This window comes from Callithrix jacchus, chromosome 15, assembly GCF_049354715.1.
Source record: "Callithrix jacchus isolate 240 chromosome 15, calJac240_pri, whole genome shotgun sequence".
In the NCBI taxonomy this organism is placed as follows: Eukaryota; Metazoa; Chordata; class Mammalia; order Primates; family Cebidae; genus Callithrix; species Callithrix jacchus.
The window spans coordinates 29,882,492-29,897,022 of NC_133516.1; the positions used below are offsets into that span (position 1 = coordinate 29,882,492).

Below are 14,531 nucleotides of genomic sequence, written 5' to 3' on the forward strand. Positions count from 1 at the left end.
TGAGGCAGAAGAACTGCTTGAAGTTGGGAGGCAGAGGTTGTGATGAGCAGAGATTATGCCATTGCACTCCAGCCTAGACACAAGAGCAAAAACTCCGTCTCAAAAAAAGAAAAAAGAAATCCCAAGCAACTGGAAAAACAATGACCTCCAAAAAAGTCGGGGAGTTGTTTCTGAACATCAGGTCCAACAGCTAGACAATAGCTGGATTTTACCAAGAGAAACTTATTTTCTTACCCAGAGACCCTTTTGATCTCATTATTACTATTTTACCAGCCAGATGTTTTCACTCTGTTTGGAAATACAAATATTTTGATCAGAATCATATCAACAATGATAAATTTGAGAAAATATTTTCTTGAGCAAGCTCCACTAAGCCTGTTTAATCCCTTCATACATTTTCATACACACACACACACACACACATACATATATATATATTTTTTAATTGTACTTTAAGTTCTGGGGTACATGTGCAGATCTTGCAGGATTGTTGCATAGGTACACACATGCCATGGTGGTTTGCTGTCTCCATCCCCCACACCAGTCACCTACATCAAGTATTTCTCCTCCTATTATCCCTCCCCAACCTCCCCGCCCCGCTGCTGTCCCACCCCTAACTCCCCACCCCTCAACAGACCCCAGTGTGTGAAGTTCCTCTCCCTGTGCCCATGTGTTCTCATTGTTCAATACCCACCTATGAGTGAGAACATATGTTGTTTGGTTTTCTGTTCTTGTGTCAGTTTGCTGAGAGTGATAGCTTCCAGATTCATCCATGTCCCTACAAAGGACACAAACTTAATGTTTTTTTTATAGCTGCATAGTATTCCATGGTGAATATGTGCCAGATTTTCTTTGTACAGTCATTGATGGGCATTTGGGTTGGTTCCAGGTCTTTGCTATTGTTTCCACCATAGAAAGCATTGTCGAAGTAACGGCTGAGCTAAAGCTGGCCCGGTCTTTGCTATTGTAAACAGTGCTGCAGTGAACATACATGTACATGTGTCTTTATAACAGAATGATTTATAATCCTTTGGATATATACCCAGTAATGGGATTGCTGGTTCAAATGGAATTTCTATTTGTAGATCCTTGAGGAATCACCACACTGTCTTCCACAATGGTTGAACTAATTTATACTCCCACCAACAATGTAAAAGTGTTCCTGTTTCTCCACATCTTCTCCAGCATCTGTTGTCTCCAGATTTTTCAGTGATCACTATTCTAACTGGCATGAGGTGGTATCTCAATGTGGTTTTGATTTGCATTTCTCTAATGACCAGGGATATTGAACATTTTTTCATATGTTTGCTGTCCTCATAAATGTCTTCTTTTGAAAAGTGTCTTCATATCCTTTGCCCACTTTTGAATGGGTTTGTTTTTTTCTTGTAAATCTGCTTTACTTCTTTGTAGATTCTGGATATTAGCCTTTGTCAGATGGGTAGATTGCAAAAATTTTTTCCCATTCTGTTGGTTGCCAGTTCACTCTAATGATTGTTTCTTTTGCTGTGCAGAAACTCTTATTTAATTAGGTCCCATTTGTCTATTTTGGCTTTTGTTGCCATTGCTTTTGGTGTTTTAGTCTTCAAGTCCTTGCCTATGCCTATGTCCTGAATGGTATTGCCTAGGCTTTCTTCTAGGGTTTTTATGGTGTTTGGTCTTATGTTTAAATCTTTAATCCATCTGGAGTTAATTTTAGTGTAAGGTATAAGGAAGGGGTCCAGTTTTAGCTTTCTGCATATGGCTAGCCAGTTTTCCCAATACCATTTATTAAACAGGGAATCTTTTCCCCATTGCTTGCTTTTGTCAGGTTTGTCAAAGATCAGATAGTTGTAGATGTGTGGCATTACTTCCCAGGCCTCTGTTCTGTTCCATTGTTCTATATCTCTGTTTTTGTACCAGTGCCTTGCTGTTTTGATTACTGTAGCCTTGTAGTATAGTTTGAAGTCAGGTAGTGTGATGCCTCCAGCTTTGTTCTTTTTGCTTAGGATTGCCTTGGCTATGTGGGCTCTCTTTTGGTTCCATATTAAGTTTAAAAGCCAAATCATGAGTGAACGAACTCCCATTCACAATTGCTACAAAGAGAATAAAATACCTAGGAATACAACTAACAAAGGATGTGAAGGACCTCTTCAAGGAGAACTACAAACCACTGCTCAAGAAAATAAGAGGGGACACAAACAAGTAGTAAAAATCTTCATACATTTTCTACAAATTGCTGCTAATGTGATTTTGTTCATTTAAAATATATTTCCAAAAATAATTTGAAAACAAACCCAAATATTTAAAAATTATTTTATGGAGGTTATTATTGTACATTTTTAAATATTTAACTATTTGACTATTTTAATACTAAATACAACAAATAATAGCTTTTGTCAATGTGACTTTTATTTTGTGGCACTTATTGCTATCAAATCTAGTTTTCTTGGGTCAAATTTTTTTATTTTGATGTTGTGATGAAAATTTTATTATTTTGTCAATTTTCAGTTAGTAACAACTTACTACAGTCAGTTTTAGCCATAACTGGTTTTATTTTATCTTACTTATGTTTACCAAGTCTGCTTTTTCCTGTATCAGATTTGAGCCAGTGTATAACAAAAGTCACATCATAGCATGATGTCAAGGTCTGAAATTTTAAATTCAGCCCTCTTTTATCTTTCCAATTATTTTGTATGCCCAGCTAATTTTTTGTAGTTTTCATCAGCTGGGCATGGTGGCACATGCCTGTAACGCCCAGCTAATTTTTTTTTTTCACTTTTAGTAGAGATGGGGTTTTACCATGTTGGCCAGGCTGGTCTCGAACTCCTGGCCTCAAGTGATCTGCCTGCCTCGGCCTCCCAAAGTGCTGAGATTACAGGTGTGAGCCATCCCGCGCCTAGCCGGGGATTGGTCTTAAAATGCCATGACAGTCAGCATTAATTGGAGAGAGATAATATTGGCCCAAATGCTGCCCCTTCAAATCCAAAGACCATTTTGGGGAGTGAAGAGGGAGCCTGACATTGGTTGTATGTGTGCATGCAAATGTATATGTATGTGCATGCATGTGTGTATACAAAGTAGTCACCTATCAAACATAATGCTGGGTACATTCATGTCTTATTATTATAGTTATTGTTATTGTCATGGCTGTTTCAATTGGTTGAGTACCTACCGTGCACTTGACATACATTAATTCCTTCATTCTACAAAGCTCAACTGTGATCATTGTTCTATACACAAGGAAAGGAAGGCAGAGAAATTAGACAACTTAACGTCAAATGTCAGTAAGATACAGAATCACAATCTAAACTCAGGTGTCTCTGTCCCAAAGCCTGTGATCTGTCTCTATTTTGCATTGCTTCAGAAAAGTGCAATCCACTGACCAGCAATCAAGCCCAGACCAAGACTCCCTGGGCCCAGCTGGTGTGGAGCAGGTGGATTGGAACTTCCCTGCAGTGCCCGAGCACATAGCAATAGAGATATCTGAGCCCTTTGGATTAAAGATAAAGAGGGAAGACTCTCCAGAGCTTTTTGTCCTACCTTGAATCTCAGACCTTTAGAAAGAAACTTAAGGTACTATACTGATTCAACCATATCCTTTTCATTATACTTTTATAATATATATTATTAAAAATATAGGCCAGGTGCAGTGGTTCATGCCTATAATCCCAGCACTTTGGGAGGCCAAGCCAGGAGGATCACTTGAGCCCAGGAGTTCGACCAGCCTGGGCAATACAGTGAAAACTTATCTCTACAGAAAGTTAAAAAAAAAAGTTAGCCAGGATTTTTAGTGGAATGATTGCTTGAGCCCATGGAGATCAAGTCTCCAGTGAGCTGAGATTATGCCACTGTACTCCGGCCTGGGTAAGAGAGAGAGACCCTGTCTCAAAAGAAAAAAAAAATTAAATTTGTTAAAATAATGTTATATATATCATATATCTTTTTTATGCTTCTTTTTTGTTTTCTTATTTTTACTTTTCGCCTCAAATTTAATAATATGTATTATTAAAAATATAGGCCAGGTACACTGGCTCATACATATATGTGTATGTATATACACAGGGTCTCACTCTGTTGTCAAGTTGGAATGCAACCATGCCCATCTAACTTTTTATTTTTATAGACATGGGATTTTGCCATGTTGCCCAGTCTGGTCTCGAACATCTGGGCTCAAGCAATCCTCCTACCTCAGCCACCCAAAGTGCCAGGATTATAGTCATGAGCCATTGTGCCCAGCCTAAATATTTTAAGATGTTATCATTTCATTGACAAGCCCAATAACAATATAGCAACTATTTTTTTCTTTGGCTCCATTCATGTATGTGTGAATTTGTGTGTTTATGCTGGGAAGTCCTGGGAAAGTTCTATTTAGTGGAAAACATGCCCCAGAGGAATTGTTCTACCTAAAGAGGAGAACATTGAGATGCTAATCCACTGACTCATTGGTTGAGTGTTGCTCCTAAAGGTGTCCTTAACTCCTTGGCATTTGGAGCTACCCTGAAGTAGATGAGCACCTATGTAGACAAAGCCTTTATGTGGAAAGTTGCAGATGCTTTCAGTAGGAAGCCATAAGTAGGAATGGCAAGTGCAAGGGACTGTGGTCAAGGACGACAGCATCCCTACAGAATGTGACATAAACCTGGGCGTGGTGGCTCATGCCTATAATCCCAGCACTTTGGGAGACTGAGGCTAGTGGATCACTTGAGGTCAGGAGGCTGAGACCAGCCTGACCAACATGGTGAAAAAGCCTTCTCTACGAAAAACAAAAACAAAAAAAGGAGCTGGGCATGGTGGTGCATGACTGTAATCCCAGCTACTCAGAAGCTGAGGCATGAGAAATGCTTGAACCTGGAAGGCAGAGGTTGTAGTGAGCCAAGATCACGCCACTGCATTTCAGCAGCCTGGCAACAAAGTGAAACTCCATCTCAAAAAAAAAAAAAAAGAGGCCGGGCGCGGTGGCTCACGCCTATAATCCCAGCACTTTGGGAGGCCAAGGCGGGTGGATCACAAGGTCAAGAGATCAAGACCATCCTGGTCAACATGGTGAAACTCGGTCTCTACTAAAAATACAAAAATTAGCTAGGCACAGTGGCGCGTGCCTGTAGTCCCAGCTACTCGGGAGGCTGAGGCAGGAGAATTGCTTGAGCCCAGGAGGCGGAGGTTGCAGTGAGCCGAGATCGCGCCAGTGCACTCCAGCCTGGGTAACAAGAGCAAAACTCCGTCTCAAAAAAAAAAAAAAGTGACATGTAAGCAAGGACTTCAGTGAATCGTGGACACGAAGGGAAAAAATGTTTTAGCAGAGGAAATAGCCATTGCAAAGGCCCTGAAGCAGGAGCTTTCTATCTGGCATGTTGGGAGGAAATGGAAGGAAGTCCATGTGGCTGGAGTAGAGTGAGCAAGGGGAGAGTAAATGAGATGAGAGTAGAGAAATCACAGGAGTCATGATTATATAGGCTCTTGTGAAAGTTTTAAGGACTTGGGTTTTACTCTGACCAAAATAGGAAGCCATTAAAAATTTGAGAAGAGGTGTAATGTGATCTAACATATTTCAGAAGGTCAACCAGGGGCAGACATGGTGTTTCACACTTGTAATCCTACTCTGAAAGCTGAGGTGGAAGGATTGCTTGAACCTAGGAGTTCGAGGATGCAGTCAGCTAAGATCATGCCACTGCACTCCAGCCTGAGCAACAGAGTAACACTCTGCCTCTAAAAAAAAAAAAAAAAGTTCAACCAAGCTGCTGTTCTGAAAATAGAGAGCAAAAGGGGAAACCAGGAGACAAAAAGCTGTTGCGAGTGGTGAGAAGAAGTGGTCAGATTTTGAATATAGTAAGAAGGTAAAGCCTACTCAATCTCTGGACAGATTCAGCATGGGGTGTGAGAGGAGAGAGGAATGATGTACAAAACTAAGGATTTTAGCCTGAGCAATTAGGCTAAAGAAGGTCATGGGTAAAGCATGTTTAGGGAGACAATTAGACATTTGGTTTTCTAGCTTACCTCTTCACCAGTGATGAAGTCTTCAGGGTGCCATCTTTATTCAGGCAGCCCCATTTCCAGCTTCCTACCTGGCATAAGCCGAAGTCTTATTTCTCACACTTATGTGGATATTTAACCCTCAAGAGTAACAATGCGCTCACATACCTTCTCCTGGTCCCTAGAAGCCATAGCCAGTTCATTCACATTGTGATCACTATAGTTTTCAGTTCCTCCTTTATCTCTAGCTCCTGACAGTTCCCTTTCTTGCTTGCAAATTTTACTTTGTACACTCATCCCCCGGTATACATGCGGGATTGGCTCCAGGGCCCCTTGCATATACCAAAATCCATGCATAAGTCCTGCACTCAGCCCTGTAGAACCTGCATATACAAAAAGTTCGCTCTCCACGTATGTGGATTTCACATCCCTTGAATACTGTTTTCAATCCACCTTTGGTTGAAAAAAATTCCATGTATAAGTAGACTTGTGCATTTCAAACCTGTGTTGTTCAAGGGTTAACTGTATTTCTTTTTTCTTTTTGTTGAGACAGAATCTCACTGTTCCCCAGGCTGGAGTGCAGCAGTGTGATCTCAGCTCACTGCGGTCTCCGCCTCCCAGGTTCAAACAATTCTCGTGCCTCAGCCTCTCAAGTAGCTGGGATTACAGGCGTGTACCACCACGCCTGGCTAGTTTTTGTATTTTTAGTAGAGACAGGGTTTTGTCATGTTTGCCAGGCTGGTCTCAAACTCCTGGCCTCAAGTGATCCACCCGCCTTGGCCTCCCAAAGTGCTGGGATTACAGGCACGAACCACCATGCCTGGCCTCAAAGATCAACTGTATTTAGAAGAATGTTAGCCGGGCTTGGTGGCTCAAGCCTGTAATCCCGGCACTTTGGGAGGCCGAGGCGGGTGGATCACGAGGTCAAGAGATTGAGACCATCCTGGTCAACATGGTGAAACCCTGTCTCTACTAAAAATATAAAAACTTAGCTGGGCACAGTGGTGCGTGCCTGTAATCCCAGCTATTCAGGAGGCTGAGGCAGGAGAATTGCCTGAACCCAGGAGGCGGAGGTTGCGGTGGGCTGAGATCGCGCCATTGCACTCCAACCTGGGTAACAAGAGCTGGACATCACCCACCAGGAGTGATGTGATTTCTCTCACAGCTTCTTATGACAGGGCTGCCAGGTGAGCAGAACCTCTTCTCCCACTGTTCGAAGAATAACGGCAACCTCAAGGTCCTGATGAAGGCATCAGATGGGGGAGCACCCACAGAGTGCCAGGCCAAGGCCTTGGCCCACAAGAACAGAAGAGGGGTGAGATACAATTCCAAGGAAGTGTTGAAACTTTTCACTCAGTAGAGACTCAGTTTACCAACCCAGGGGCATATTAGTCAGCCTGGAAGGCCCCAGAGGGCCTGAGTTTGTTTTCTGAACAAAGTAGCGAACTCTTTCCCTTTGGAGCTGCCACCAAGAGCCCAAACTGCAGTCTCAGAACTTGACTAGAGAGTGATATCTTCTCTCTTCCCTGTCTAGCTCTGACAGTGATCCCAGTTCCTATTCAGGGTAGATTGCCCACTTTCACTTGTGCTTAGCACAGCCTACAAAGAGAGAGAAAGTGCAGAGGGGAGGCATCCTGGTGCCTTGCAGTTGTACATGCTGCATAGGGAAGGCCATGGTGTTCTGGGAACACACAGAGGACATGTCTCCCAGAAGCTGTTCATTCATTCCCCGGTACATGGAGCCAGCTATGTCTGATCCCTTTCTGGGCTCAGTGACTAGACCTTATCCTCCCCTGGTTGCCAAATGAAGGAGGGCCTCCTACTGTCTTCACTGGCTCAGAAACACAGAAAAGATGTCTTGAGGGAACTTAGGTTCTGCGGGAGCTGTGAGAAGCAGAGTTCCTCAGACAAGCTCATCACCCCTACCCCAGGATGTCTATCCAGGAAAGAGGCTGACCAATGGGACAAAGGTCTACCAGGAGGAGCCTGGCTGAGCTACTTTTCTGCTTTCCTACTTGAGACTCAGTTCTGACCTCACACATACATAGAGAAGATGTCCTTTCAGAGAGGAAATAAGACAAAGTTCTTAGATGAGCACTAAAAGTCCAAACTAGAAAGTTATTTTATCCTGTCCCTGCATATAAGACAGTGAAGTAAAACGAGAAGTGCTCTGTGGAGATGAGCAAGGGTGTCCTTGGAGAATGCTTCTCCCAGCAGGCAGGCCATGTGTGTTCTCTGTGCTGAGTCCCAGCCTTGGAGTAGAGGGGCTGCAGCTGTGGGCAGGTGTTTGAGCAGCTCCACTACAGCAGGCTGGAGTTGCTGGTCTTGTCTTTTAAGGTACTGATGATGAGGCTCTATTTTCTATGTGCCTGCTGGAGGCCCATCATGGTTTTCAAGTAATTATGCTGGACACAGAGGGAGGAGAAAACAGGAACTGATTAGGAGGGATAGACTTAGCAGGGACTCAGACCAGGCTACTCACATTCACCCTATCATTCCTCCTGCAAACATCACGGGTTGTGGACAAGGATTCCTTCTAAGTAGCCCCAATTCTGTGAGAAATAACATTCCATTCCAACTCTTTCATTCTTTTATCCTAAAGAAAGTGTGTAAAACTGTTTTAAAACAGTCTGGCAGGCATATTTGAAAGGAGGCATGTAGGTTTCAAGGGCATACTTGAGAGTTTCTGACAGGGAATAGATTCAAAAGAAAAGAAGAGGGTTCTATCTCCAAAGGAATTAGGGGCCAGTTATTGGGAAGGGCCCTCTCTTTGCCACTGCAATCAACTGGATGTTCATAAATTATACCTTCTTAATGCATTGCTAGGCTCTTAGAAAGCAGGTGACTACAGTGGACTGAAACAGAAACAATGGGCTGTAAGTTGCCAAATGCTAAAACTAGCTTGGAACATGGATATGAATCTTAGATTCCCCACAAAGTAGAAGCCTAAATTGAAGTTCTCATATTAAACCAGAATTCTTAAAGAGGGTTAAAATGGTCCTGGGTTGGTAATGCCTCATGGCTAACTGCAGAAAGCAAGTGCAAACCTTTTTAGAAGGAAAGTAATCTCAATGTATGTGTTCAGGTCTCCTTGAGCTTTAGTTCAATCAAACACAAGCTCATGATTTCAATACACACACACACACACACACACACACACACACCACCGTCAAGCCACCATGAGACTCAGTAAAACAGGAAACAGATTTTGACCATGAAAACTATGATCTATATGTTTCTTACATAAAAAATATATATTTAAATAACTATAACATAGAATCAAAAGCACATGGAATAGTTCAGGTATAATATCTGCATGAAAAGTTTGTGCATGAGCATATCTTTAATTTTTTTTCTTTTTTACCCAAGAGGTGCTGAAGGAAGGGTATATCTTAAATATTAAAAATGGCCAATATGGAGAATTCTAGAGATTGGAGAATGATGAGAGAATAGAATTTTGGCCTGTAGAAATACAGGATTTCTCTGCTTAATTATTTAGATTTTATTTATTTATTTATTTATTTATTTATTTTGAGACAGAGTCTCACTCTGTCATCCAGGCTGGAGTACAGCAGTGCGATCTTGGCTCACTACAACCTCCACCTCCCAGGTTCAAGGGATTCTCCTGCCTCAGCCTCCCAAGTAGCTGGGATTACAGGTGTGCACCACCATCCCTGGCTAGTTTTTGTGGTTTTAGTAAAGACGGGGTTTCGTCATGTTGGCCAAGCTGGTCTTGAATTCCTGATCTCAAGTGATCTCCCTGCCTCAGCCTCCCAAAATGCTGGGATTACAGGCATGAGCCACCGTGCCTGGCAAGTTGCACATTTTAAATGGGGGAATTGTATGGTATGCAAATTCTATCTCAATAATGCTTTTTAAAAAGCATAAAAATAAGAATTTATTTTAAATAACTAGCTGGGCACAGGGGCTCACGCCCATGATCCGAGGTCTCTGGGAAGCTGAGGTGAGAGGATTGCTTGAGCCCAGGATATCAAGACTGCAGTGAGCTACGATCATGTCACTGGAACTGTACTCCCTCCAGCTTGAGTAACAGAGCAAGACCTTATCAAAAAAAAAAAAAAAAAGGCCAGGTGCAGTGCCTCATGCCTCTAATCCCAGCACTTTGTAAGGCCCAGGCAGGAGGATCCCTTGAGTCTAGGAACTGGAGATCAGCCTGGGCAACAGAGGGAGACCCTGTCTCTATTTTTAAAAACTGTTTTTATTTTATTTTCTTTTATTTGTTTTTTGTTTTTTGAGACGGAGTTTCGCTCTTGTTACCTAGACTGGAGTACAATGGCCCGATCTCGGCTCACCACAACCTCCGCCTCCTGGGTTCAAGCAATTCTTCTGCCTCAGCCTCCTGAGTAGCTGGGGTTACAGGCACACACCACCATGCCCAGCTAATTTTTTGTATTTTTAGTAGAGACGAGGTTTCACCATGTTGACCAGGACCAGGATGGTCTCGATCTCCTGACCTTGTGATCCACCCACCTCGGCCTCCCAAAGTGCCAGGATTACAGACTTGAGCCACCGCGCCTGGCCTTGTTTTTTGTTGTTGTTCAAGGGATAAATCCAAGAAAAAAAATTTTTTTAATTAAAAAGAAAAAAAAAATAAGACCAAGCATATTTGAAGGAGAACCTAATACAATATTTAGACATAGGAGATTAGACATGAGTAAGAGTGTATTAATAAACTAAAGCAGGAATCTAAAGAAGTTACCCAGGCTGAGCGCAGTGGCTCACCTCTAATCCCAGCACTTTGGGAGGCTGAGGCAGGTGGATCACCTGAGGTCAGGAGTTCGAGACCAGCCTGGCCAACACAGTGAAACCTCGTCTCTATTAAAAATATAAAAATTAGCCAGGCAGGGTGGCACATGCCTACAGTCCCAGCTACTCAGGAGGCTGAAGCAAGAGAATTGCTTGAACCCAGGAGGCAGAGGTTGTAGTGAGCCGAGATTGTGCCTCTGCACTCTAGCCTGGGTGACAGAGTGAAACTCCATCTCAAAAAAAAAAAAAAAAAAAATTAGCCAGGCATGGTGGTGGACACCTATAATCCCAGCTACCCGGGAGGCTGAGGCAGGAGAATCGCTTGAACCCAGAGGGTGGAGGTTACAGTGAGCCGAGATCATACCACTTCACTCCAGCCTGGGCGAAGGACTCCATCTCAAAAAAAAAAACAAAAAAAAGCTACCTAAATTACAGCATAGAGAGATGAGCTGGAAGAAACATGGGAGATTTTAAAAGACACAGAAGACAGAATGAAATAAAATACATCTAATCAGAGTCCTAGGAGTGAAAATAGACAGGAAAGGGATGTAGTATGCAAAAAGATAATGGTTCCAATATCCCTCTCATGATTGAGAGAAAAAAAAACAATGAATAGGAACAGAAGAGAAAGTCTTCAACCCAATAAAGAGCAGGTTCTAAGGTAAAGCCTCTAAGTGTGCTACTCCAAGTGTGGTCCTGGACTAGCAGCATGAACATCATCTGGGAGTTTTTTTGTTGTTGTTGTTTTTTGTTTTTTTTTTGAGATGGAGTCTTGTTCTGTCACCCAGGCTGGAGTGCAATGGCGCAATCTCAGCTCGCTGCAACTTCTGCCTCTCCAGATTCAAGTGATTCTCCTGCCTCAGCCTCCCAAGTAGCTGGGATTACAGGCCAGTGCCACCACGCCTGGCTAATTTTTGTATTTTTAGTAGAAGCGGGTTTCTACCACCACCTAGTGGATCAGGCGGTAACACTCTGCAACCTCTGCCTCCCAGGCTCAGACTGTCCTCCTGCCTCAGCCTCCCAAATAGCTGGAACTACAGGCACCTGCAACCATGCCTGGCTAGTTTTTTTGTATTTTTAGTAGAGACGGGGTTTCATCATATTGGCCAGGCTGGTCTTGAACTCCTGACCTCAAGTGATCCACCCACGTTGGCCTCCCAAAATGTTGGGATTACAGGCGTGAGCCACCACACCTAGCAACATATTTTCATGCTTTCTTTTCTTTCCTTCTTTTTTTTTTTTTTTGAGATGGAGTCTCGCTCTCTAGCCCAGGCTGGAGTGCAGTGGCGCCATCTCCGCTCACTGCAACCTCTGCCTAGTGAGTCCTGGTTCAAGCAATTCTTCTACCTCAGCCTCCCAAGTAGTTTGGATTATAAGCACGAGCTATAATGCCCAGCTAATTTTTGTATTTTTTAGTAGAGACGGGGTTTCACCATGTTGGCCAGTCTGGTCTTGAACTCCTGACCTCATGATCCACCTGCCTTGGCCTCCCAAAGTGCTGGGATTACAGGCGTGAGCCACCATGCCCGGGTTCATGCTTTCCTAATGTTTGAAACACCTGAATGTATCACCTATTGAATATGTTAATAAATAATGACAAAAATATTTGTAAAAGAATGAACTCACTTGGGCATCTGCCCCATGTGCATCTGCCACTTGCTGTATAAGCACTTTTTCTGCACAAAGAGGACTGTGCAGCACACAGGGCCCTCTGTGTTCTGGCTCCAGGCTGGGCCTTAGTAGAGTGGAGACCCTCTGCTCCAGCCTAATCTGCTCGGGGAGGAAAGTATCCCACCCAATCTGCAGCTAACGCCCATGTCTAGCTATGCCTCAGCTGCATGTGATCCTCTGTCCCCTGGCACCTATGCAGAGTGGCCCCTGTAGGGAAGGTTCTCCCTGACAGGTGGAAGCTTCAGGGGATCCCTGGGCCTTGTGCTATGAACCATATACAGGCTAGTCAGCACTCACTAGCCATGACCAGGCCAGGCCATGGTCGGTGGGACCCCTCTAGGATCCAGCTCAATTGCAGTCGAGTTGGCAGAAGACACCCACTGACAGGGTGACTGATTTCCTTGGAATGGCACCATTCCTTTCCTACCTCTCTAAACTAAGGAATACGATCCTGGCTTTCCTAGTAATAAGGTCACTGAGGCCCCCATCCTGCTGGAGACATAGGCCTCAGAGTTACCTTCTGCTCTGTCTTGACTTTGGCATTATAGAAGGAGATGGAATCATGGCCCTCAGGAAGCACCCTCTGCTGCAGCTGGCTGAATTTGTCCTGGTCATCTTCTCCCTGGGGAAGGACAGTCCCTTTAGCATGGCATTGGCAGGATACACCCTGGTGGGGCCCGTGGTGGGCACCAGGGTGGTCCCTTGCTGGGCTTGTGCCGCCCCCTACCAGGGCATCTCACAACCCTCCAGCCCCCACGTCTGTCAGTATCCCCACAGCAACCTGTAACTGTTGCCTGAGCAGGATGAACTGCTTCAGAAACGTGGTAGTAGCAAGAGTGGTATTTTACCCCATCCCTTGGTAACTGAGGAGAGACTATGCCTGCCCACCTGCCTGGGCTGACTGTGGAGAGGCTGGGAGCACCACACACACTACCATGTTTGTGGCCAGAACAGAGGTCAAGGGGCACTGTCCATGCCCCATGCTCAACCACTGCCATGCCCCTGCCCTTGTGCTGCTCACCAGAGACACAATCCTGTTCGTAGAGACCATGCCTGGCTGGATGCTGCCGCCTGGCTTCAGTGCCATCTGTATGTCCTCAGGGATGACAAAGGACTCGTTGTACCAGATGTCAAATTCTACAAGGAGGCAAGGAGATAGACCTGAGGAAGCTGGTAAGGGCTGTGTGCTCTTATCTGTCTTACACCTGTTGCAGGCTCAGCACCTGCTCACTTCCTAGTCTCACCCTGTCCCCATCTCCATCACTGGCACTCAGTCCTGGGAACCAAACATCTAAAGCTCCTGCCTCTGCCAGAGAGAAACTCTGAGGGCAGTTCCAGAACTCAGGCTGTGGCCTTGCCCTGAGCCTCCCTGTACCTCAGGTGGCCAGCCAACCTTCCCAACTGTCGCACCCATGAGCAGGCGGTGGCGACACTGATCCACTAGGCGCTGGCAGTACTGAATCTCAGCCCTGAGGTCACGCAGGTCCTGGTACTCGCTGCGGTACTGCTTCTTGAGGTCTTTGAGCTTCAGGATCAGCAGGAATTCCTCCTCATCAATGATCATCAGCCCCTTGTTTTCATACTCACCTGCAAAGTGATGGAAGAGGTCAGGAAATGAGGAGGTGTCCACCTGGGGCTGGGGGAGGAAGGCATTCCAGAAGGTGGGCACAGAGCTGGCAAATCATGAAGACGGGAGACCACAGGCAGGACTAGGCCATGGCAAGGAGATGGGCAAAGGACAAGAAGGCCAGGCTGGGAGACAATCCAAGATGGCTGATCGATAACAGCTCGGGATTGCAGCTCTGTCAAAGCGCAGAGAACTAGAGGACGCCATACTTTCAGACAAATTCTGGTCGCTCATGGAGCAGAAGATCCCCAGTAGAGGAACCACACGGGTCGCCAGCGCGACTCTTGTGGCCAGCGCAGCGGTTTTGCCTGCACTTCGGCGCGGCAGCTCTCGGAGCAGAGTAAACAGGGCCGGCTCCCCTTCTGACCGAGGTTTGGAGGACCCACACGTGTCCCCAGCACGACTCCTGAGACCGGCGCAGCAGCTGTGATGGCACCTCAGCGCGGCAGCTCTCGGCGCAGAGTAAACGAGACTGGTTCCCCTTCTGACCGAGGTTTGGAGCCCGGGGAAGGCAGAG

At 45.0% G+C, this 14,531-nt stretch overlaps 1 protein-coding gene across 21 annotated transcripts in view; it reads right to left on the reverse strand.

Moving 5' to 3' along the window:
• Positions 1–8,047: 8,047 nt before the first annotated feature.
• KIF9 (kinesin family member 9) overlaps positions 8,048–14,531 on the reverse strand; it is a 51,311-nt gene continuing 44,827 nt past the window's right edge. For 17 of the 21 annotated variants that reach the window (XM_078350669.1, XM_002758291.5, XM_002758290.5 and 14 more), the window contains 4 exons: positions 13,798–13,974; positions 13,409–13,524; positions 12,905–13,009; positions 8,048–8,354 (listed from right to left, as the gene is read on the reverse strand). In XM_078350669.1, the coding sequence (XP_078206795.1) occupies positions 8,304–8,354; positions 12,905–13,009; positions 13,409–13,524; positions 13,798–13,974 (449 nt within the window). In that variant the 3' untranslated portion in view covers positions 8,048–8,303. The remainder of the gene's footprint in view (positions 8,355–12,904; positions 13,010–13,408; positions 13,525–13,797; positions 13,975–14,531) is intronic. The other 4 variants (XM_078350673.1, XM_078350670.1, XM_078350668.1 and 1 more) reach the window with 2 other exon arrangements.